At 40.5% G+C, this 23,152-nt stretch overlaps 1 protein-coding gene across 1 annotated transcript in view; it reads right to left on the reverse strand.

Annotated features, from left to right (window-relative positions):
* Positions 1-6,078: 6,078 nt before the first annotated feature.
* Positions 6,079-23,152, reverse strand: part of LAMC1 (laminin subunit gamma 1) — a 124,764-nt gene continuing 107,690 nt past the window's right edge. Inside the window, exons 18-28 of the mRNA XM_004028025.5 lie at positions 22,977-23,133; positions 21,173-21,378; positions 20,342-20,421; positions 19,183-19,320; positions 18,170-18,314; positions 16,910-17,059; positions 16,563-16,677; positions 15,133-15,332; positions 13,883-14,041; positions 11,201-11,300; positions 6,079-9,153 (exon numbers count right to left, since the gene is read on the reverse strand). Of these exons, the coding sequence (XP_004028074.4) occupies positions 8,897-9,153; positions 11,201-11,300; positions 13,883-14,041; positions 15,133-15,332; positions 16,563-16,677; positions 16,910-17,059; positions 18,170-18,314; positions 19,183-19,320; positions 20,342-20,421; positions 21,173-21,378; positions 22,977-23,133 (1,707 nt within the window). The 3' untranslated portion in view covers positions 6,079-8,896. The remainder of the gene's footprint in view (positions 9,154-11,200; positions 11,301-13,882; positions 14,042-15,132; positions 15,333-16,562; positions 16,678-16,909; positions 17,060-18,169; positions 18,315-19,182; positions 19,321-20,341; positions 20,422-21,172; positions 21,379-22,976; positions 23,134-23,152) is intronic.

Here is a 23,152-nt window from a genome sequence, read left to right on the forward strand (position 1 = left end):
TTGTGGGAGCCAGAGAGAGAAAGGATAAAGCAATAGTAGTAAAATTTTGTATATACATATATATATATATATTTTTATACTTTAAGTTCTAGGGTACATGTGCACAACGTGCAGGTTTGTTACATATGTATACATGTGCCATGTTGGTGTGCTGCACCTATTAACCCATCACCCACATTAGGTATATCTCCTAATGCTATCCCTCCCCGCTCCCCCCACCCCACAACAGGCCCCGGTGTGTGATGTTCCCCTTCCTGTGTCCATGCGTTCTCATTGTTCAGTTCCCACCTATGAGTGAGAACATGCAGTGTTTGGTTTTTTGTCCTTGCGATAGTTTGCTGAGAATGATGGTTTCCAGCTTCATCCATGTCCCTACAAAAGACATGAAAACACTGAGGGAATCTGGGTAAAAAAAAAATGGGATTTTTTTGTACTACTCTTGCAATTTTTTCATAAGTCTGAAATTATGTCTTAATACAAAAAATTTAAAAACAAATCCTTCTAAGTAAGTTTCCTGTATCTAATAAATACTTAAATTTGTGACATATTGTGAATGCCATGTTTATTCAGATGGATATTTTAATATCTCGTTCTAAAACTTTAAGGGTATTTTATTAAGTTGCTTAATGTCATTATCTGCAATTAACTATGAATATATTATACATTGGGAAGTCTTGAGCATAATATAAAAGTAAAATCAATTATTTTGGACTTCAAATTCCTGTTGCCCCATAACTTGGGTATTAATGTCAAATATTCTGATTTTCTGCTTTAAAACCCAGTATTACTTTAAAAATGGAGCCTTAGAAAAAAAGATGTTTAAAAGGTAGGCAAAAGACTATACTTTAATTAATAGTACTGTACCAATGTTAATTTCTTAGTTTTAATAAATGTACCATAGTTATGTCACATGCTAATATTGGGGGAGGCTGGGTGAAGGGTATGTGGGAACTCTCTGTACTACCTTTGTAAATCTTCTGCAAATCTAAAATTATTTCAAAATAAAAGGGTTTAAAAAGTAGAAAAGAGAAAAACAGTCTTTCATAAAAATACAAAACAATCTCATCATTTATAAAATGCTGTGACAATGGGACTTATTTGAAAGAAGAAAATTACAAAAACTGAGTAAAGCTATTAAAAAGCAAAAAGAATAGGGAAATGAAAATGGTGTAAAAATATTCCAAAGAGGGTTAAAATCTAGGTGAATTCCCTTATTAAGCAAAATTATCTAGGTGAACTAGCCTTAGGTGCCTTATCCTTGAACCTAAGTAGGGAAAGGGAAAGAGAGGGAGAAACAAGGGCAGTGGGAGAGGGGTGTGGGCTGTGTGGTGTGTGAGGAGGAGAGGGGTGTGAGCTGTGTGGTGTGTGAGGAGGAGAGGGGTGTGAGCTGTGTGGTGTGTGAGGAGGAGAGGGGTGTGGGCTGTGTGGTGTGTGAGGAGGAGAGGGGTGTGGGCTGTGTGGTGTGTGAGGAGGAGAGGGGTGTGAGCTGTGTGGTGTGTGAGGAGGAGAGGGGTGTGGGCTGTGTGGTGTGTGAGGAGGAGAGGGGTGTGGGCTGTGTGGTGTGTGAGGAGGAGAGGGGTGTGGGCTGTGTGGTGTGTGAGGAGGAGAGGGGTGTGGGCTGTGTGGTGTGTGAGCAGGAGATGGGTGTGAGCTGTGTGGTGTGTGAGGAGGAGAGGGGTGTGGGCTGTGTGGTGGGTGAGGAGGAGAGGGGTGTGAGCTGTGTGGTGTGTGAGGAGGAGAGGGGTGTGGGCTGTGTGGTGTGAGGAGGAGAGGGGTGTGGGCTGTGTGGTGTGAGGAGGAGAGGGGTGTGAGCTGTGTGGTGTGTGAGGAGGAAGAGGGGTGTGAGCTGTGTGGTGTGTGAGGAGGAGAGGGGTGTGAGCTGTGGTGTGTGAGGAGGAGAGGGGTGTGAGCTGTGTGGTGTGTGAGCAGGAGAGGGGTGTGGGCTGTGTGGTGTGTGAGGAGGAGAGGGGTGTGAGCTGTGTGGTGTGTGACGAGGAGAGGGGTGTGAGCTGTGGTGTGTGAGGAGGAGATGGGTGTGAGCTGTGTGGTGTGTGAGGAGGAGATGGGTGTGAGCTGTGTGGTGTGTGAGGAGGAGAGGGGTGTGGGCTGTGTGGTGTGTGAGGAGGAGAGGGGTGTGGGCTGTGTGGTGTGTGAGGAGGAGAGGGGTGTGGGCTGTGTGGTGTGAGGAGGAGAGGGGTGTGGGCTGTGTGGTGTGTGAGGAGGAGAGGGGTGTGAGCTGTGTGGTGTGTGAGGAGGAGAGGGGTGTGGGCTGTGTGGTGTGTGAGCAGGAGAGGAGCATGAGCTGTATGGTGTGTGTGGACCATGCTGCTTGAGGACAATCAGGTTCCACGTAATAATTTTGCCACTAAGTCGTTCCTTAATATTGGGTAAGTTGCTGATATATTTAAATCCTGCCTCACTCTCTCCAAAAAAGAGATTTGAGGCAGCTTATAATAAAATACAAGTATATTTCCTTCATAAAAGGAAAATTGATCCAAATCATGAGAGAGAATAAGGCAATGTGCTAAAACAGTGGTAAAGGTGGTGGAATAGCAAACCATGTTTTGAATTTCCCCCTTGGCCAAATGAAGACTCTCTTCAAATGAGGGAGAAATGAAAGAAAATAATCACGAAAGTGCCTTAAAACATACAAGCTATCTTGATAATGCCAGTCCTTCCTAAGTCCTTCAGAAACTTAGAGGGCAGCCTATCTGAAATCAATGAGGCAAAACTCTCTCCGGCCAGGTCTGATCTCCTGTATCAGCCCAAGTGAGACAGCTCCGAGAGCAGACTGTCTGAGCCACGAAGGATCAGCAAGTTGTAACACAAACCTCTCTGACCACACTGAACATATAATCATTGAAATAACAGCTGTGCCTCATGAGCCTTTATTCTGGACGCTAGCTCAGCAACCCAGGAATTTATAATCCACACTAGGACAGCACATCTCCCAGACATTTCTGCTCATGGCTGATTTGTGCTTACTCTGCAGTAACCCCAACACAGAGACCATGGTCAGGAGGAAAGAAATGTCCATGGAAAAAGTGGCGGGGATCAACAGAGAAGTGCAAGGAAAATTAGGACAGAATGTCCTAGAAGGCACTGAATATTCAGAAAGGAATTGCATTAGAAATTCTTAACATTAACAAAAGTAACATGGACAAAATTTGATGGCTGCATTTAGTTACTAGATGACAAAGTATCTCTGTATTAGGGCAGATACCACGGGATGGGCCTGAAAAGCATCGGTCTGAAGTTCAAGTGATTTTTTTTGTTAGTAGCCAAGGTGAAAAGAATGATGGGAAGATGGAAGGGTTGTCTTCAAACCAGGCACGTTTCATGGAGGATCACTTAAATTGAGTTGGACTTACTCATGGGGACAATAGTGTAATAGAAGGTCACAATCTTGATCAAGGGCCTGATGCTTGACTTTTTATAGAAATAAGCAAACTATACTGAGTTAATCATAAATAATAACTTCATGGCCAGTATTAATTACAAGGCCTGCCAAAGTGCACATGGAAACAGGATAAAACACCAAATTAATTGGTTGATTGAAATTTACTGGGATGATTTCCAGGAATTAGAGAAAAAGGAAATTAATGCTGGGCTGCAGGAGGAACTGTATGGAAAACCTGCATTGGGAATGGTGGGTCTGAGGCTGGGAGCCAGGGTAATGGGCCTTGCAGACCAGATTGCACTAGCCAGTTGCTGACCACATGGCAGTGTATGTGGTGTGTGCTGTGCCATATAATGCAAGACTGTGGCTTTGCTTATCTTCCTGCAAACAAAAGCCCAATCCACACTTAGGTGGGAATGTTGAGAGAGCAGAATGCTGTTAGGAGTTGAGACAGTGCGTGAACAAACTGCCACAAGACTCCCTGTCTGTGCACAGTAGGAAAAAAGTAACAGGTATGGGAGCATAGGTGGAGAAAGGCTACCTTTTCACTACCATGCAACCTGAGTGCCTAGTGTATGTCTCCTAGCCCCAAGGATAACATGAATAACACAGACCCTGATCTTTGGGGGTGGGAGCAAAGTGGGAGGGAAAGATTAGTGGCACCTAACTATAAAGATGTGTCCAAGGGCCATTCTAGAAGACAGAGCAAAGGTGGGAGAAGTGGTGGACACAAGAAGGACTGGCCAATCCCAACACAGGTGATACCTTGACCTTAGGCTTTACTGTCCTGGGCAGAGGAAAGAAAGGACATTCAAGGCAGAGAGAGGAGTTAAGGCAAGGACATGGAGGTGTCATAAGTTTTGAAATGTTGATGTTTCTAATGTTTGAATTCCTAGTCGGGGCTTTTGGCTTTTCATTGGATTTAAAGAAAAATAATTCTCTTAAGTATGCATTTGACTTCTATTATTTAGAATTCATTCACTAATGTAGAACAAATACAGTCATTCTAGGAGACTCAATACAAATACAAGGCACTATATAGTTGATCATAGCTCCCTAGTGGAGCCTTGGACAGATAACTTCCTAAAAAGCTTCGTATTTTTTACTCTACCTATTATTATTCATTTAAACCTGCTTAGTGTGGACAAAATTATCTGCCATTTAGAATTCTCTTGTTTCTGTTTTCATCATCTATGTGCCTGGAGAGATCTAATCTTTCCTAGGGCCTGTCCTTCCTTCCCTTATGAATGTATCCACCTGCTTTCCCACCTCCTCACCTTCCTGGGTGCCTGGGGTCTTCTTCAGGCATTCCATTTTGAGCTTAATGGAAGCGGAGCTGATGAGTTCAGGTGTATTAAGGGGCTAGGATGTTTATTTATGGAGTAAACCTCTGGGGATATTCTGAATCAGATTATGCTAGTAGCAACTTTTGAGAAACTGCTGTCTTGAAAATGACTGATGGAATAGGAGCGAAATTTTAAAATCTCACTTATCACTCTGACAGTAATGATAAAGGAGACATAGCTGCATCTGAATTAGTCCTACAAATGAGGGGAAATGGTACTCAATAAAGGTTAAAAACAGGGCACGTAAGAAAGCTGTAATAATACTAGTAATTAGTGCCCTCTAAAGCTTTCTCCGAGGAAGTCTAATGAGAGTAGTTCAGGTTCTTCTTTACAGGTATCATAGTTATAACAATTCCTAAGATTGGGAAGGTGGCATGGAATCCACGGAGGCCCAGGGCAATAAACAGGGCATCAAAGAGTAAAGGGAAGGCCTTTGCAGGCCCAAAGCCTTCCTGCTGTCTCTGTAGCTCCCAAAGGCCTCACCTGGTCTCAGGTCACTTCAGATGGGTCCTCCCTCCAGAAAGAGTGAGGTGAATTCTAGTAAAATTACCCGATTCTAGCCTGTTAGTGCAGCACTTTACTTTTTATTAAATCATAGGTTTAAGAGCTTCTCATCATCTAAAGAAACTACCTTAAGCTAGACACGTGTGTATTGAGAGACAGAAAGACAACTTTTAACATACATCTGCTAATTTAGGATGTCCAACAAATCTTAGTTGTTTTTTTTTTTTTTTTTTTTTTTTTGAGACAGAGTCTTGCTTTGTTGCCTCAGCTGGAGTGCAGTGGCATGATCTCAGCTCACTGCACTCCACCTCCCGGGTTCAAGCTATTCTCCTGCCTCAGCCTCCTGAGTAGCTAGGATTACAGGTACGTACCACCATGCTCAGTTATTTTTGTATTTTTAGTAGAGACTGGGTTTTACCATGTTAGTCAGGCTGGTCTCGAGCTCCTAACCTTAAGGGATCAGCCCACCTCGGCCTCCTAAAGTGTTGGGATTACAGGCGTGAGCCACTGTGCCTGGCTGTCAGTTGTTACTGTGTATTGAGGCTACACTGGGGTTCCAGTAAACTACAGCCCATAGGCGCATGGCCTGCAAAGCCTAAAACATTTACTATCTAGCTCTTTATAGAAAAAGTTCACCAACTTCCAGACTACACTGCAGTATCCCAACTTGAGAGAGGCATATATATATATATATAATATATATAATGTATACTGAATTGTTCTCAAGAAAATAAGTCACCCAAAGACGGTATTATGTATGGCTTTTCATTCATTATACCTTTTAAAACATCTTATGTCCCCAGTACCACACTCAGGCCACACCAAATATAAAGGGTTACAAATATTCAGATTTTATTATAAATAAAATACTGTTTTTCTTAAAACATAAAAATGCCAAGTGTTGCATTTTATTAACCACCCTGGAGAGCAAGGCTGTAGAGATTAAGGCAAACAGCTAAAGTGAAGGCACATATAAAAGGTCCACAGTTGGAATTCAAAGGAAAAAAATTCAGGGAAAAATAGCAGTATAATAATCCCTGTGTCAACCAGCATTCTGCAGCAGCCATCCTGTCAATTACATTACATAAAATACAGATAACTGGAGCTAGACAATAAAATAATGGCTGTTGCGGGAGTGTAATTAAGGTATCATCTTGTAAAGAACCTTTTATTTTAAAAAATAAAATTCTGCTTAAAAAATATACCACACAGGTGGAGGAGAAAAGCAAATAACAAAAAGAAAGTTAAAAGGAAACCAAACCAAACCACCCCACTGTGGCCTGAGACTTGCTGGAGTGAACTTCACCCAAACTAGCTTGGCAGTCAATCTTCAGTCCTCTTCTGCAACCTTGACCAAATGCATATGTTAGGATGTAGCCACTTAATGAAATGAACTAGCCAGGAAACGATGACGTGAAAACTTTGCAACAGCACGCCACATCTCCTGCCATAGTAGAAGAGGCCTGGGAGAAGCAGCAGAGTGAAAGCTCAGGAGTATATCAGGTCAAAACACTTGTGGTAAACTCTGGTATATCCCAAGCAGATGGAAACAGGAAGTGGGATCATCAAGAACTAAGTTACACCACCTCTCCCAGTCTACCCATCAGTAAGTAGCACTGTTCCTGATGCCCTAAGTGCTCAGTTAAAATGTACTCCCTTATAAAACTTACCTATCCAGCTCCAACAATTGCCAGAAAGGGCATTTCTCCCTCATTCCTGGCTAGTCCCACTGTGGCGTCAAAGATCCTCTTCAGCAAACTTTCCTAATCCTACCATAGCTTGTCAACCTGGCGTTCCTGCTCTGGAACATTGTAAAACCACCGTGCTGCAGGTTAGGATCATCAGGACTGCAATGGAAGAGGACCCAAGTTACCTCTTTACAGTGGCTGGGTGTGGAGGAAAGCAATTATATTAATTTTAGAGAATGGAGATGCTGCAAACACAAGGCAGAGAGCAAAGTAGTGGGGAACAAGTACAATCCAAAGAATTCTAGAAGGGAGGGAAGGAGGTATTCAGATACATTGTGCCAGTGAAGAGGAAAAATTGAGCAAAGTGAACCGAGAGTGTCATTCTAGAAATAGGACTAAGTATATTTACATAAATTCCTTATTCTATAATCATGATAAACAAAACACAAAACATTCACACAAAAATATAAATTTGAAATAATTAATAGCACCAGTGTGTCAGATAATAGTTTCTTTCCCCCCACCCCGCCCCTGCTACGCAAAGTACAAAGTTGCATAGTGTTAAAGGCTATATATGAATCTCAAAGGTGGGTTGGTAGGAGGAAGGGGGTGTGTGGCAGGGAACTGTCACACTGTGGTCTTAAAACCACAGAGCTGAGGATCAAAAGTTGAGAAGCCCACTAGGAAACTCCACGTAAGGGTCTTCCCTCTACACTTAGAGGGAAGGTTTAGAGTGGATTTAAATCACAAAGTGCAGGAACTCGATAGCGTTGGCAGCTGTGTGAAATACTGAGTGCAAGTATTTGCCACCAGGATTTGGCAAACAATGTTTTTTGAGGGATTCTGGAAGATGGAAACATCAGAAGAAGACTGGAGCTAAGGGTCAAATGTCTCATCTCTCCAACAGAAGAACAAATGGATACACGGGATTCTGACAGTACGAGCTGCCATCTAAGTTTTATCCCTTTGCTAGAAAAGACTAGGACGAGGCGGCTTGTTTTTCTTCTGTTTTGTCAAGACCTTAGGGATTAACTGTTCTCTGCCAGATACTTAACACTAGTTCCAAGACTAACTAATAAAAAAGCTGTAAGAATTAGTTTGATTTTGAAAACAAAACTTTAGTGGTTATCATATCCCTATTTCTTCTGTGTAAGTTCCATTTATAAGAATATCAAAAGATGTCTTTTGGTCTATTGGTGAGTGCAAGCTGCCCATCCAGATTTAAATTATCAGCTGCCCAAAGATCTGAAAAAAAGTTCATTTTCCTAGTCAATTATTAATATACTAGAAAAATCTTCTTCAGCCATGTTCACCTGGAGACTTTTATAAATAATTGCATCCTGACCCACGGATGGCTCAGTGTCCTACACTCATAATAGCTAAAAGCACTGTCGGATGGCTACCAACATTCTAAATGACCAATACCTTTGGCACAGGATGTTTATTTCCTTTTGCTTAGAAGGAAGAGGGGCAGGAGATGCAGATGCATTTTCTTTATCCATGGACTGGATATACTGGCCATCACAATGCTACTGTTAGTAGCCAAACTTTTCCTTCATAGAAACAAGAGTACTGAGACTGAGGAGGTTCTGCTGGTATCGATGAGACAGGGGAGGGCTACTTGCTCTACCCCAGCATACATGGGCTCACACGATGTGCTTATGTCACTGTACAGTAACGTAGGATGCCACGTCCTCACGCAAATCAGAAGGGAAAGTGTGGGTAAGGTAGCAACGTGAGTGGAAGAGACACTTTATTAGATAAAACCCTTTGTTCCCGATTCAGGATGTTTAATTTGCTTCTCTTTAAACTTTGTGACTTTTCCTGGTTCAAAAGGACAGTGATGGACAGCAGCAGAGGAGTGGGGGTCTGAAAAATGTAATCTTTGTGTCAAGGCACTCTGTGGCCTCACAACTGCCCCCCTGTCAGAGGGATGCTGCCTTCTAGCCCTAAAGACACTAGGGCTTTTCAATGGACGGGGTGTTGAAGCAGCCAGATGGTAAGGTCTTCCTGATGTCCTCCAGATTGCGAATGTCCTTCATGATCTCCTCGATATCTCGGTTATAGTCCATGATGGCAGCCTCCTGCTTCTTGGCTTCATTCTCCAGGTCAGACACTTTCCTATCAAGATCGCTGACCTTCATTTCATCTTTGGCTTTGTTTAGGGTGCCTTCAATCTCGTTTAGCTTATTCAGGTCCACTGTATCCAGCTGCCCTGGAGGGTCAGAAAGTACATAGAAGAGAACAGACATATTCAGTAAGAATGATCCCTTCACAAGTACCTGCACTAGACTCTAGGCCCAGCAGCTGCCATTCTGCACAGGCATCCTGGCAAATGTGACTTGCAGATTGTTGATGTCACACAATGGTATAAAATATGCAAACCAAGTACAAATGCTGACCTAACCCAGCAGGGATGGGTCTGAGCATACAATTAATATAGAGCTGGATGTTTCTTTCTGAGACAATGGTTTTTGCAGAATGTTTCCTCAATGCACAGCTACCATGTTCTAGACCTTTGAGGGCCACCTGATAACATTTAATACCTTTTCCAGGTGTATACATGTAAACTCTATGTCATTTTAGTGCCATCAAAGATATACAAATCTCTAAGAACCCTAATCCCTCAGCTCTTAGAGAGATTCCAGGGAAGATGGGTCAGTTTTGAAGGTCACTTTCTGCTTTCAGGAGTTAGACACTATTAGGAGCCTTCCTATGGAAAATGGCCAGGAGTAAAATGCTGAAATAATTTCAGCAAGTCTTCACTTTAAGCTTAGCAAGAAAAAGAGGTTCTTTTGAAAGAAATGAGATGTTTCCATAACAAACAAAAGCAGACACAACAGACAGCATTTCATGCATACTTGACTTGATTAAAGTCTCACAAGACCATTTTACATCAGTGATTCTCAGATGTTAAATAATTTGCCCAAGTTTGCACAGCCTATAGGCAACAAAGCAAAGATACTAACCCAAGTCAGACTAATGTTAAAAGTCTGGCTGTTCCACAAAAAGCTTTCTCTTCTAGCTTACTTTCATTTTATATCCATCTGTTGGCACATAACTTATTCTTGACATTTGAGACTGATAAAAAATACCCCTGTAGCCCCCCACCAAAACAAAATGCACCAGTCTTTAAAGGCTGGCAAATTAAAATATAATGCCTTGCTACAAAGAGTCCTGGCTAGAGTGTTGACACTTTATAATGGAGTTTGGTGACAAAAGTGCATCTGTCCTAAAATGAAGCCTGCTCCCTATCACCTTATCAAACTGGATTAAAAGAAGGTTTCCGTATGCATAGATTTCCTTGAAAAATCAAGGTTTTTCTCTCTTTTGGCATGAAAGCTTTCCCCTCATCGGACTGTCCTTACTTAGCAAATGAAGAGAATTCCAGGCAGTAAAGTCATGACCAGTTGTAAGTGTTCTTTTTCGTTTTTTAAGTTGAGACAGGGTTTCGCTCTGTTGCCCAGGGTGGAGTGCAGTGGCACGATAACAGCTCACTATCACCTCAAACTCAAGTGATGCACCTGCTTCAGTCTCCCGGGTAGCTAGGACTACAGGCGTGTAGCACCACACCCAGCTAATTTTTAAAATAATTTGAAGAGACGAGGTGAGATCTCGCTATGTTGCCTAGGCTGGTCTCAAACTCCTGGCCTCAAGCTATCCTCCTTGCATGGCTTCTTAAAGTACTGGGATTACCAGTGTGAGCCATCACACCCAGCCTGTGATTCTACTATTCTTTTATTCTACTATTTCTTTTATTCTACTATTGAAATCCTTTATTTTAAATCCCTTAAAGATACTGCCAGCAAGATGAGTTAAGAAAAATCACTGTTTAGTTATACAATGATACTGGACCATAAATGCTACCCTAGCTGGCAATATATCTTCAAAATATAAAAAGAAACTCCTCAGACAACAGTGTTCTACTTAGGGCAAGGTCCACAGAAGGCACCTAGTAAGTACTTGTCACATTAACACAGCCTAAAGTCATGATTCAGGTCACACTGTAAAGCTGACAAATAATAAGTATGGTAAAGAAGCAAGTTGCTCTTAAAGACCCTGTCATGCAAGACAAACATTTATTTTATAAGGCTTTCAAAAATAAGCAACAGCAAAAGGAAATATTAATAATTTAATTAATGACTTAAAAGGGATTCATGTAAACCTATATCATCTGCTTTTGAGTCAACTGTACTATATCACATCCTAAGAACAGTACAAAAGATTCAGAGACTGACAAAAATGACTCTATGGCTACGTACCCAGCTGCTCCAAGAGGTCATTAATAATGCCGAGGAGGCTAGTAACAGAGTTTTTGGCTTTTCTGGCATTGATCTCGGCTTCTTGAGCAGCCTGTGAAGCCTGTAAGGGAAAAATGAGGCAAAGAGTCTTGACTGTATGTTTTCATCTTCTTTAAATCTTTTTTCCCAATGACCCAACAAATCTAATTTCCAGATTTTCTTCCCTTTTCTAACTTAGGAAACTGAAACCTCTCATTGCTTTTTTTTTTTTTTTTTTTTTTTGGTGGGGCTGCTGCATATCTTCATATTGAGGATGTTGGTATTTCTACTTCATCGAAGTTATGACTAGGCAGTCAGGATGCCTACACTCACTAACTCACTATATTTGTACTTCAAAAATTATCTCCTTTTCTCACATTCTAACTCAATAATATATGGAGGTATATTCATAGTAAAGCCTATTAAGCAGAAACAAGTTATTTTTTAAGGATGATTATAGAAACTATGTTTCAGAACCAAAATATGTCCTTCAGGACACTTAGGGACTTATTAGAAATGTCCTATTCTTTGAAAATTTTCATAGTTAAGTAAAGCTCTTCTAGGAGTTCTCTTCTGTAAACTCCCCTTCCACATGCAATGACCCAGCCACAGTCCCCCTGACACACATACTCGTTTATTGGGGCAATATAATTTACATTTTAAAAACCAAACAAAGGTAAATACACTTTGGAAATTCCATGAAACCTGAACAAATAACTGTGCATGAGTCATAGGAAACAGCAATGGAAGAGGAAGTGTCTAAATATCAGAAAACAGATGTTCTCACAAATAAATCTAGTTGAGATTTAAGTAAGTGGCTCTGAGCCTCTTACCACATAATTGTTTTTCCTAGTTTTGAGTAAGGACAACGCAAACATTTTGGGATCAAAACAATGTGAAGATTTAAAAAAGAACAAGAAAGCAAGGCAGAAAAAACCTTCACAAATAAATGATTAATCTCTGTCCAAATGGCAGCTGTCCTTATTAAGCATCCACAAGCTTGTCTGCGAGTGTAAAAGGAGGGAGAAAGGACCCTGCCAGGGCTGGCCAAGAGCGATGCGCCTGCATTTAACCTGTGGTCTCCAGCCTCCTCTTCCAAAAGAATGAAGCTATAAACCTTCATTCTTCTGGTTAAAAAATACAATACAGATTCAAATAATACTGGCCAAATGCTGGCCTTTCAGAATTGACAGAAATACAAATGAGATAGTGCATGTGAGGGTGGTTTGTTTCCTTAGAAGTTATTTACCAAAATAATAAAAGTTCTTCTTTCACCCTTTGAACTAAACCAAAACCCTTTTTTGAAGCTCCTAAAGAATATACTGTTTTCTTTTTCAATATGCTTTAAATCTAATGTTTCTACAACCATATTAAAAATGAAATCCATATATGCTCAACATATGTGAGAAACATCTATTTTTTTGGTGGGAATTTTTGTTTTTTTGAGACAGAGTCTTCCTCTGTGGCCCAGGGTGGAGTGATCTTGGCTCATTACAACCTCCACCTCCCAAGTTCAAGCAATTCTCCTGCCTCAGCCTCCTATGTAGCTGGGGTAACAGGCACCCACCACCATGCCCAACTAATTTTTGTATTTTTGGTAGAGATAGCGTTTCACCATGTTGGCCAGGCTGGTCTCGAATTCCTGACCACAGGCGATCCACCCACCTCAGCCTCTCAAAGTGCTGGGATTACAGGAGTGAACCACTGCACCCAGAAACCTTTATGGGAATTTTTACTTGAGCCACACCATAACAGAGAAAATCAGGACAATCCAAACCAACATCCACCCCCACCTGTAAAAAGCATAATAAAATCAGGTGGTTGCACAGAGATAGTTTCCTTTATCACTTCCCTAGAGTTTTTACTGAGATTAACAGGCTTTGTACTTCTTTTTTCCATCCCAAGGTGAAAATGACCCACACTGAGGGACTCTGTTTTCTGGCAGCAGTGAACGACGGCCTCTTCCTTGCCACTGAAAGTGAGCAAGTAACCACAAGTTCGTGTATGTCATTACCGTGATTGCTACACCCAACTGGAAAAAGAATATTCCTACTGTGACTCCATTAAAGTCTTTTCAAAGCAAAATATAGCATAGAACAGAAAAATGGACCTTAGTTCTTCCTTGGGCCATCCATTGACAAGTCAATTTTGTTATAAATAGTACCTTGCATATACATTATCACAAAACGTGAAAAATTAAACTAGATGTAAGTTTCATATGTTTTGGTGGGGTGGTAGACAATGCCATCTTCAAAAATTTCTTATATACAAGAAACTTGTCTTTGTCTCTAAGGAGCAAGGTGCTGGGAGAAGAAGAAGAAGAAGAAAATTAACTTCATTGCATTCCTTTTTTATTAACATTTATGAATTACCCAGTGAAAAATATAAACACATACTTTTAATGTCCTAAAACCTCAAACGTGTAAAGCAATGTTTTACTTTTAACTGAGTAACTTTGGGACAGGACAATTGTGCAACAAAATTACCTGGCAGAAGATCCAAATTCTTTGTCTTCTATGTAAGCTACTAACCCAATTCTTGACGAGACAATGTGATGAAAAACAGAAGTCAATATAAAAAAGACTCTTCTCAACAAGTGGGGGATCTTTATTATTAAACACTGTTCACTTTCTGCCAATGAGCAAATATACCAAAACCTCTTACCATCCCTGCCATCATCATGTCCTGGTCAGCGTCATCTTGTTTTCTCTTTAGCTCTTTTTCTGCTTCCTGCAGTTGCTTCAACATATTGTTCACCTCATTATCCAGATCTGTAACTTCTGCAAAAGTTCTTTCAGCTTCTGCCTTGGTGCTGGTGGCATTCTAGGCACAAAAGAAAATTGTACTTTTTTTTAAAAAAGCTTTCCTTTTTCTCAAGTATGCTTCCGCTCCTTTTATAATACATAAAATGTCTTAAAAATATAATCCAGAAATAATAATATATTGATTTATACTATCTCATGACTTACATTATCAATTTGGGTTATAAATAATCATAAAAAAAACATTACTACCCACATAATAACATTTTGTATTTTATCTAGCACTTTCATTTGTATCCTCTTCTTTAATCCTGGAAACTTCTGTTCTATTATTGCTGTTTTTAGTTGGGGTCACACAGACAGCAAATGATAAACGTTTAATGGCATACACTTTCTACGACATCATATTGATTAGATGCTTTCGCTGAGGTAAAATTTAAATTCAAAGCTAGCTTGGTTCATTCTTGGCAGTTCATCATAATGTACAAAAAGACCACAATCCTGAAATATGAGTATTTTATAAAATATAATTAATCCAAAAGCCAACTGTTCTAAGGAAACTAAGAGGTTTCTCTGATTCTTTAATACCTAATTCTAAAATTGCTCCAATCTCTCTTTTAAATAAAACAAACAGATTGACCTTGAAATAAGAGAAAGCCAAACTAAAAAACATTATTCTTGAAGATGACTTCAAAGAATCCTAGCAATGGCAGCTATGGGAAGTCTCTCCTAGGAGTGGCTTACATATGGCAATATGCTTGAAAGGGGGACTTGAAAGTTATATTGATAAGGCACACTACATAGTATTGAAATAAATACCACCTGTCTAGGTCAAAGAAGAATGTTTATTTAGAAAAAGTCTGATTTTTTTGTGGGAATGGGCTCTATAGGCCTCTGAAGCCAGACTTCACACTGAGACATAGTAGAAATTTTAGAGTAAAGCACCCTTTTACTGAGTTCCCCTCCTCAATCAATGTGGATACCTACTCTCATGCCTAGTCAAAAGAAAAAAAAAAAGACAAATATGGTTTAAGACAATTTTACTGAAGTTCAGGAAAAAAATCTGCAAGGGCTCTGAGGGTCTGGAAAGAAACTGGAAGGTGACCAGAGAAAGATATGGGCAGGGACTCTTGGAGAAGAGGAAACGCACACCTTTTGGACAGCGCTCGCGATCCTCTCCGCCTCATGGGCCTTGTTCTTGGCCTCTGTGGCATCCGCCGCAGCATTGCCCAGGGCCTGCTGGGCTTCTCTGGTCTTTTCATTGGCTTCAGTGATGGTCTGGTTGATGGCAGGAATCTTCCTTAGTGCCTCCTCTGCGGCCGTCTTGTTATCGTTCACGCGCCTATCAAAATCTGAAACAAGTTCAAGGACACATTTGAGCTAAACTCCCAACAAGTAAAAAGGGGGCCTTTCAGGGAGTTCCAACTGGATTTTGTTTTATGAACAATGGAAGTCAGGGTAAAAAATGGAAGACAGCATGGGCTGAAATTTTAGAAATTACACATCTCTACAGAATAGGTCTCCCAGTTAGTGTTATAGAAATGTTCCGTTTCTGGAAATAGAATTCTTACTTCAACAATGTGCTTTAAAATGCAGAGCGCTGAGCATCCCATTACCACTACCTCAACCATTATTAAAAGCTGCAATTTATTTAGTGTTTACTGTGTGTCGGGTACTGAGTTAAGAGCTTTGTGTCTTTGACATAAAATAGGCTGTATCATTTTTATAAGAAAATTGAGGATTAAAGAAGTTACATGACCTGTGGTGCAGGGTGCAGGGTTTTGAACCAAGGCCCACTGACACCAGAGTCCATATTTTGAACTACTACTTTTTTTTTTTTTTTTTTTTGAGAGACAAGGCTTCACTCTGTCACCCTGGCTGGAATGCAGTGGCACAATCACTGCTTAGTGCAGCCTTGACCTCCTGGGCTCAAGGGATCCTCCCACCTCAGCCTCTCAAGTAGCTGGGACTACAGCTATGTGCCAGCATGCCTGGCTAATTAAAAAAAAATTTTTTTTATAGAGATGGGGTCTCACTATATTCCCCAGTGAGGAACTGGTCTTCAACTCCTGGCCTCCAGTGATCCTTCCTCCCAAAGTGTTGGGACTACAGGCCACCGTGCCACGCCCATATTTTCAACTAGTATCCTGTAAAGCATCCTGTAAAGCTTCTCTATTTATAGAACCTTTGACTGTTTTATCAGACAAGAATTCACATTTGCTCAGTGAATTGGTCACATTTCTCTTCTATCTGGGGTGAAGAAAAAAACAACAACAACAAAGAATCAGATGCCACTGGCAGAGAAAATGAAAGATAATCTCCATTTACCTATATAAGTTCTCTAAATAGGCATCTTGGTTATGTGAGTTTGCCTAATAAGAAAACATCTTTTAAAAAAAAAATCCATACTGAAGTATGCAGGGATAAAATGACAGGAGCTCTGGGATTTCCCTTTGAAATACTTTAGCATAAAAAAAGTAGGGAGTTGGGGATGAAGTAATAAATATGGTAAAAGTCATGATTAAAAAAATAATCACTCTAGTGGTGGAAGCATTTGCCCCTGTTATCTCAGCCTTTTCTACCTTTCAGGTTGTTGAGAATGTCATTAGCTTCTTGTAAGGTATCCTGTCCCTTCTTTGCAGCTTCTTCAGCGAGGGCCTTGGCAGCATCAGCTCGGGCTAGGAGTTGGTCTGCAGTCTGCAAACACATGGCAGATGAGAGGATGAACCCTCAAAGCAAATTCCTTCTGTCTCCTGGACAGACAAGGCTCTCCAGAGGTGCCACCCTGAGACCTGCCAGCCTAAAATCTGTTAGGCTGCTCTCTCAGCACTGTGGTCTGCTGTCTCTGAAAGTACGGCGTCATCACAGACCCACTTGGACTGTTCAAATGTTGCCTCAAGAAATGAAGCGACCTGCAAATCAAACCAACCTGCTGTTCAGTCTTGCCTTTCTCCAGAAGGTTCTTGACTTCAAGTTCCTTCCCTCTCATATCTTCTCTGAGGTCCTCATAATCTTTTAATTTCTGGTCAATCAGATGTTCCAGATTCTCAGCTTCCATCTTTATATTATTTGCTTCATTCTGTGAAAAGCAAGTAAGATCACTACACTTTGGATAAAACATTTAAACTAATGAAAAGGTAGGCTTAGGAACTCTGTAACACCTAATACTCAATGATATTTTTAAAAGAACTGCACAGATCAAGATTTTATGGACTTTTTTTTTAAATGAGATATACTTTACACCCACTGAAGTTCACAGCATCCGCATATAGTTTGATGAGTTTTGACAAATGCATTTCTGCATAACCAACACCCCAATCAAGATACAGATTTCCATCACCCAAGAAGCTCCCTTTTCTCCCTTTCCACCTGATCTCTACTCTACCTTTCCAACACTGTGCCTGCCATTGTTCTGATTTTTATCACCACAGACTAATTCTGCCTATTTTCTAATTATAAATATATAGAATCAGACAATCTGTACATGTCTAAAGAGACCTAAACCTTTATGGTAAAAATCAAGTCAACACCTCAGATATAAGAAGTGAAACTTAGTAAACCTCAAGCTTAATGCAAAAAAAAATACCATTTATACAGAGCTTGGAGTGAGGATCCATGATTAAGAGTACAGATATGAAATAAAATCCTACCAATTCCAAAATATTTTACCTGCCTCAGAACATCCTGCTATAGTCTTTTAATTAAACCATTCTCTCTTATTTCTCTCTAGGTCTCTACTAGACAGAGCCTGGGAGTAAATGTCTACATGTACTCTACTTTAAGCAATTCAAATGTATTATTATAATTTGGATTTGCACTAAAGACTTAGGAGTGATTGTTCATATCATTAAAGTAGTCTTTGCTATTTAATGTTTACAATCACAGGATTCTTTACCTTGGTAAGTTTTTGTTTTTGTTTTTTTAAGAGATGGGGTCTCACTATGTTGACCAGGCTGGTCTTGAACTCCTGGTCTCAAGGAATCCTCCCACCTCAGCCTCCCAGGGTTGGCATTACAGGCGTGAGCCACCGCATCTGGCTACCTTGGTAAGTTCTATTAGCGTATGTGAAATAAGACTCAACTTTACCAGTGAGTCAGTGGGAGGACAGAGGGAGGTGCAGAGCAGTCGGCTCTCACATAGACTTGGGGGAGAGACGGGGTGGGGCTGTGCGTACAGGCTGCCCCCATACCTCCAGTGTCTCAGAGTCCAAAGGGCTCAGCTGAGCCACGCTGGCATAGATCTCCACAGCTTTGTCACCGGCCCTTTTGGCCTCCTCATGTACTCGGGCAGCTTGTTTTTCCAGATCCTGTGAGATGTTCTTCGCTTGTTCATACCTAAGACACAAATAATGTGGTTTAATGACAATCTTAGCTGCTTTTAGCATCTTAATGTCAACCAGATTAACATGATCATGTGATAATACGCCCAAAACCTCAAAGGAAATGCTACATTAAAATGCTTGCATTTTAATACCAACATTTTGCATATTTACATTTTCTTTTATCATTTCTATTTATAATGTATGGCTTGGCCGGCACAGTGGCTCGCGCCTGTAATCCCAGCACTTTGGGAGGCTGAGGTGAGCAGATCACTTCAGGTCAGGAGTTCAAAACCAGCCTGGCCAACATAGTGAAACCCCATCTCTACTAAAAATACAAAAATTAGCTGGGTGTGGTGGCAGGCACCTGTAATCCCAACTACTCAGGAGGCCGAGGCAGGAGAATCGCTTGAACCCGGGAGGTGGAGGATGCAGTGAGCCGAGATCGCGCCATTGCACTTTAGCCTGGGGGACAAGAGTGAGACTTCATCTCACAAAAACAGCAAAAAAAAGAAAAATTTTTCTATAATGTATGGCTTACCATATACTTTCTTATTTCAGACACCCTTTAAAGATTTGTAGTTCAATTATGTTTCCTCTACTTACTCTATTATATTTTTTCTCTTCTTATTTGTGCAGAATTTTAAGCATCATGGCTCATCTTGTTACTATTCTCTGTAGTTACAGTAATTGAATCAAACCAAATCTCTGTGGCTTCACATGCCCTTCTCTACTTACTTTTCCATTTCAAAAGCATGATTAACAAAGGAAATCTTACTGCATGAATGTATGCCCTGAATGCACCAGCATTTAATTTTTCATTGAACTAGTGTTACTTACCAGAACACCTGAAGGGGTGTAAACCACTTTTAAATTATACTCACTTCCTATTAAGCTCTTCAATCTCAAATGCTGTTTGATTTTCTCCTGCCAGTGTCCTCAGAAGCAGGTTGTACGCCTCAGTTGACGTATCATTGGCTGTCTTTGCCACTCGAACAATGTCATCAGCTTCCTGTTTATGACTATACAAATAAAACAAAAAATAAGCCATGAAACAACCATCTGATAGGGACATAAGTAAAATTTAGGTAATGCTTACTTTATTATTATTATTATTATTTGAAATGGAGTCTCGCTCTGTCACCCAGGCTGGAGTGCAGTGGCATGATCTTGGCTTATTGCAACCTCCGCCTCCCGGTTCAAGCAATTCTCCTACCTCAGTCTCCTGAGTAGCTGGTATTACACGCATACACACCATGCCCAGCTAATGCATCTTTAGTAGAGATGGGTTTCGCCATGTTGGCCAGGCTGGTCTCAAACTCCTGACCTTAGGTGATCCACCCGCCTTGGCCTCCCAAAGTGCTGGGATTACAGGCATGAGCCACTGCTCCCAGCCTACTTTATTATATGTACATATACTAACATGGGCAAGAATTCTACAAATATTAGAAAACGTCATTCATTTGGAATTTTGCGATCATTTCAGTGGGGCTGAATTTATGAATAGCATTCTAAAACTGAGATGAGAATATTTTCCAAAAAAATTATTGGTATACATTTATTAGAGAAAATGTTTATAATTCTTCAGAAAAACTACTTCTAAATTTAATTATTTGAGAGTAATGTACATATAAAATTGTGTATGCCAGCAAGAAATCATTTATCTAGTTAAAAACAAATCCCATGCCTAATCTTTATTAACAACAATCTGCTAGTTTCATTCGTTACTACAATCTTAAATAAGTTAAAAATCTAAAAATATTATGGTTTTGAGAAATATAAATATGATTTGTCTTCAAACCATTGTATTCTAATATTCAAAGTGAATATTCTAATGTCAAAGTAACAGGAAGAAAAGAGTATACACAGCTGATAATATCTTAGAAAAGAGAGCAAACTGTGCAAAAGTGGGTTATGTAGAAAGTGTTTATGGGTTATGGGATAAGACAACACACACACACACACACACACACACACACACACACACACACACACCATAACGGAAGCCACAACTTAACCATTAAACAGGGATCTAGAAGTTACCGTTCAGCAAGCTTTCGAGCCTCTTCTGCCAAAAGAGTCATGTTGTTTGGGTCCCCTGTAGATTCTGGCTGAGTGACTGACTGCACAGGAAATAAAGCACTTATTCTCAAAGGACTGAATTATTTACATTTAATAAAGCAAGAGTCAAAACTAAATTTTTGTTAGAGGGCAAAAAGAATGCCTCTTCCTTTTTTTTTTTTTTTTTTTTGAGATAGTTTCACTCTTGTTGCCCAGGCAGAAGTGCAATGGCACAATTTCAGTTCACCACAACCTCTGCTTCCTGGGTTCAAGTGGTTCTCCTGCCTTAGCCTCCCAAGTAGCCGGGATTACAGGCATGCACCACCACACCCGGCTAATTTTGTATTTTTAGTAGAGATGGGGTTTCTCCATGCTGGTCAAGCTGGTCTCGAACTCTCGACCTCAGGTGATCCGCCCGCCTCGGCCTCCCAAAGTGCTGGGATTATAGGCGTGAGCCACCGCGCCCGGCCCCAAGAATACCTCTTCTTATTTTCAGAGATCTTTATTTAATATCAGCACCCTTGATTGCAGATTCTATTTTCAGTAAAGGATAAAGGAAGATTAAACTGCCTAGTTCCATAGAAGGAACAAAGCTAGAGAAATAACCCAGATGTCCCTTGGTTTTTATCCAGTTTTTAATAACTGTTTCATGCCAACTATGAGCAATGTGGCTTTTTTGCCCCATATTTAGGGACAAATAAAAAGATGCATGCAGTCAATTTAGTTGAAGAAGCACTCCACTGCCAGTAACAGACTTGCTACAAACCCCAAGGGCCTCCCCCATCCCCACCTCAGACGTTTGCAATCACTTACCACATTGGCAGCAGCGACTTTTGCTTTCTCAAGTTCTCTGGATGCGATTTCAATCAACCGCTCTGTGTTCTCTACATGGGCACGTGCTTGTTCAGCCAAGTTTCCAGTCTCTTCAATAGTATTCCGGATATTCTGTAAACGGCTAATTTGGCTGGACAGAGTGTTATTCACTCTCTGTAGGCGATCCATCAAATTCTGGTCAACATCTAAAATGGTTTGCAGAAGAAAGTCTGTAAATTATCTGAAGAGGATCATATCATCTCACATGAAATCCGAGGCCCTATGTATCTCTACTCTTCTAAACATCGCAACTTTCTGCCAGGTTTCCGCAAAGCCCCTGGCATAGCTGGACAGCCTTTACCACACCCAGTAGGTCCTTCACTGTGCACTCATCACACCTCCAACCGTGTGTCCATCTGTCCACTTGACTATGAACTCTTTCTTACTCACCACTATATCGCTGGTCTTATGCAGTGGTTGGCAAAGAGAAGACACCCAAGGAATGTTTAATGAAGGCGAGAATGACTAACTTTAATACCAGCACATGCAATTTAGTCATAAATATACAATGTTGTTAAAAATGCTGCCAGCCCTAAAAGCCAAACATTTTTCAAAACCCAGAAAAAACTAGGTTTAAAACATAAGTTGAAGTATGACAAATTAAACTCATTTTGTATTTTAAACTAAATAGACTCTTTTGCCACCCCCATGCACCAGCATATCAGTGTAATTTCTTTCAAACTGATCTCTGTTTTTGAATAGTTCTTCAAATTATTCTTTATTAATATGCTCATTCAACTTAAATCTCATACTCAGGTCCTAACAAATCAAAAGATAAATATAAGTCTGTTATTATTAAAACTCTCATGTATCATGAGGTTTTATTAATATATAAAAACCATTAAGTAAATTGACCAATTCATATTTCAGCATCATGCCCGGTGTTGGGGTCTAAATTTTCTAAGGAATGTGGGAGAAAAAAAAAAAGATGAGAAGTCAAAGATAAGACCAATGAAGATGAATACAGGTTTGGAAAAAACCAACTTGGAACTTGGCTACCAAATGTATGTGCAGAGGTGACATTCTACAAACTCTTGCCTAACTATATATGGTGGTCCTGCTTGGAAGGTTACTCAATTATTTGATAATGTAAAAATTTTTTGGCTGGGCGCAGTGGCTCAAGCCTGTAATCCCAGCACTTTGAGAGGCTGAGGCGGGCAAATCACGAGGTCAGGAGATCGAGACCATCCTGGCTAACATGGTGAACCGCCATCTCTACTCAAAATACAAAAAAATTACCCGGGCATGGTGGGCATGTGCCTGTAGTCCCAGGTACTTGGGAGGCTGAGGCAGGAGAATCACTTGAACCCAGGAGGTGGAGGTTGCAGTGAGCCAAGATCGCGCCACTGCACTCCAGCCTGGGCAACAGAGTGACTGTGGCTCAAAAAAAAAAACAAAAAACAAAAAAAGCTTATGAAAACGCATGCCTTTAATGATTTTTAAAACTATTTTAATATTTTAAGACACCTTGTAATAGAACAGATTCATAAAATGCTTGAAATTTGAATATCGAATAGTTTTTTATCTGTTGGAAAATCACCCTATGCTTACTGTAGCTTAAAGCAATAAATTTGTCAGGTTGCTTTTTGAATTAGTGTTTAAAAAATGAAATGATTTATAATCTACAAGTAGTTTAAAAATTGAGAAAGAATTTTATAAAACTATACTAATAACCTTGCTTTAGGAGCCACATCTAAAGATTGGTCCATCTCACAGAAGTCATGCACTGTTCAATCATGCGTACCTTTGACATCCTGGGCCTCACGAAGGAGGTCCATAACTTCCCTCTCTGCTTCCTTTAGTCTATCCTCGAAGGCTTGATCTGTCACCATCTCATCCCCAGTTCCAAGGTTTGCTATGAGACTCTCTAATTCCTGGAGCTTCACTCTATGATCAGCAACCTAAACATAAAGAAGAAAG

This window comes from Gorilla gorilla, chromosome 1 (assembly GCF_029281585.2).
Source record: "Gorilla gorilla gorilla isolate KB3781 chromosome 1, NHGRI_mGorGor1-v2.1_pri, whole genome shotgun sequence".
Classification (NCBI taxonomy): domain Eukaryota; kingdom Metazoa; phylum Chordata; class Mammalia; order Primates; family Hominidae; genus Gorilla; species Gorilla gorilla.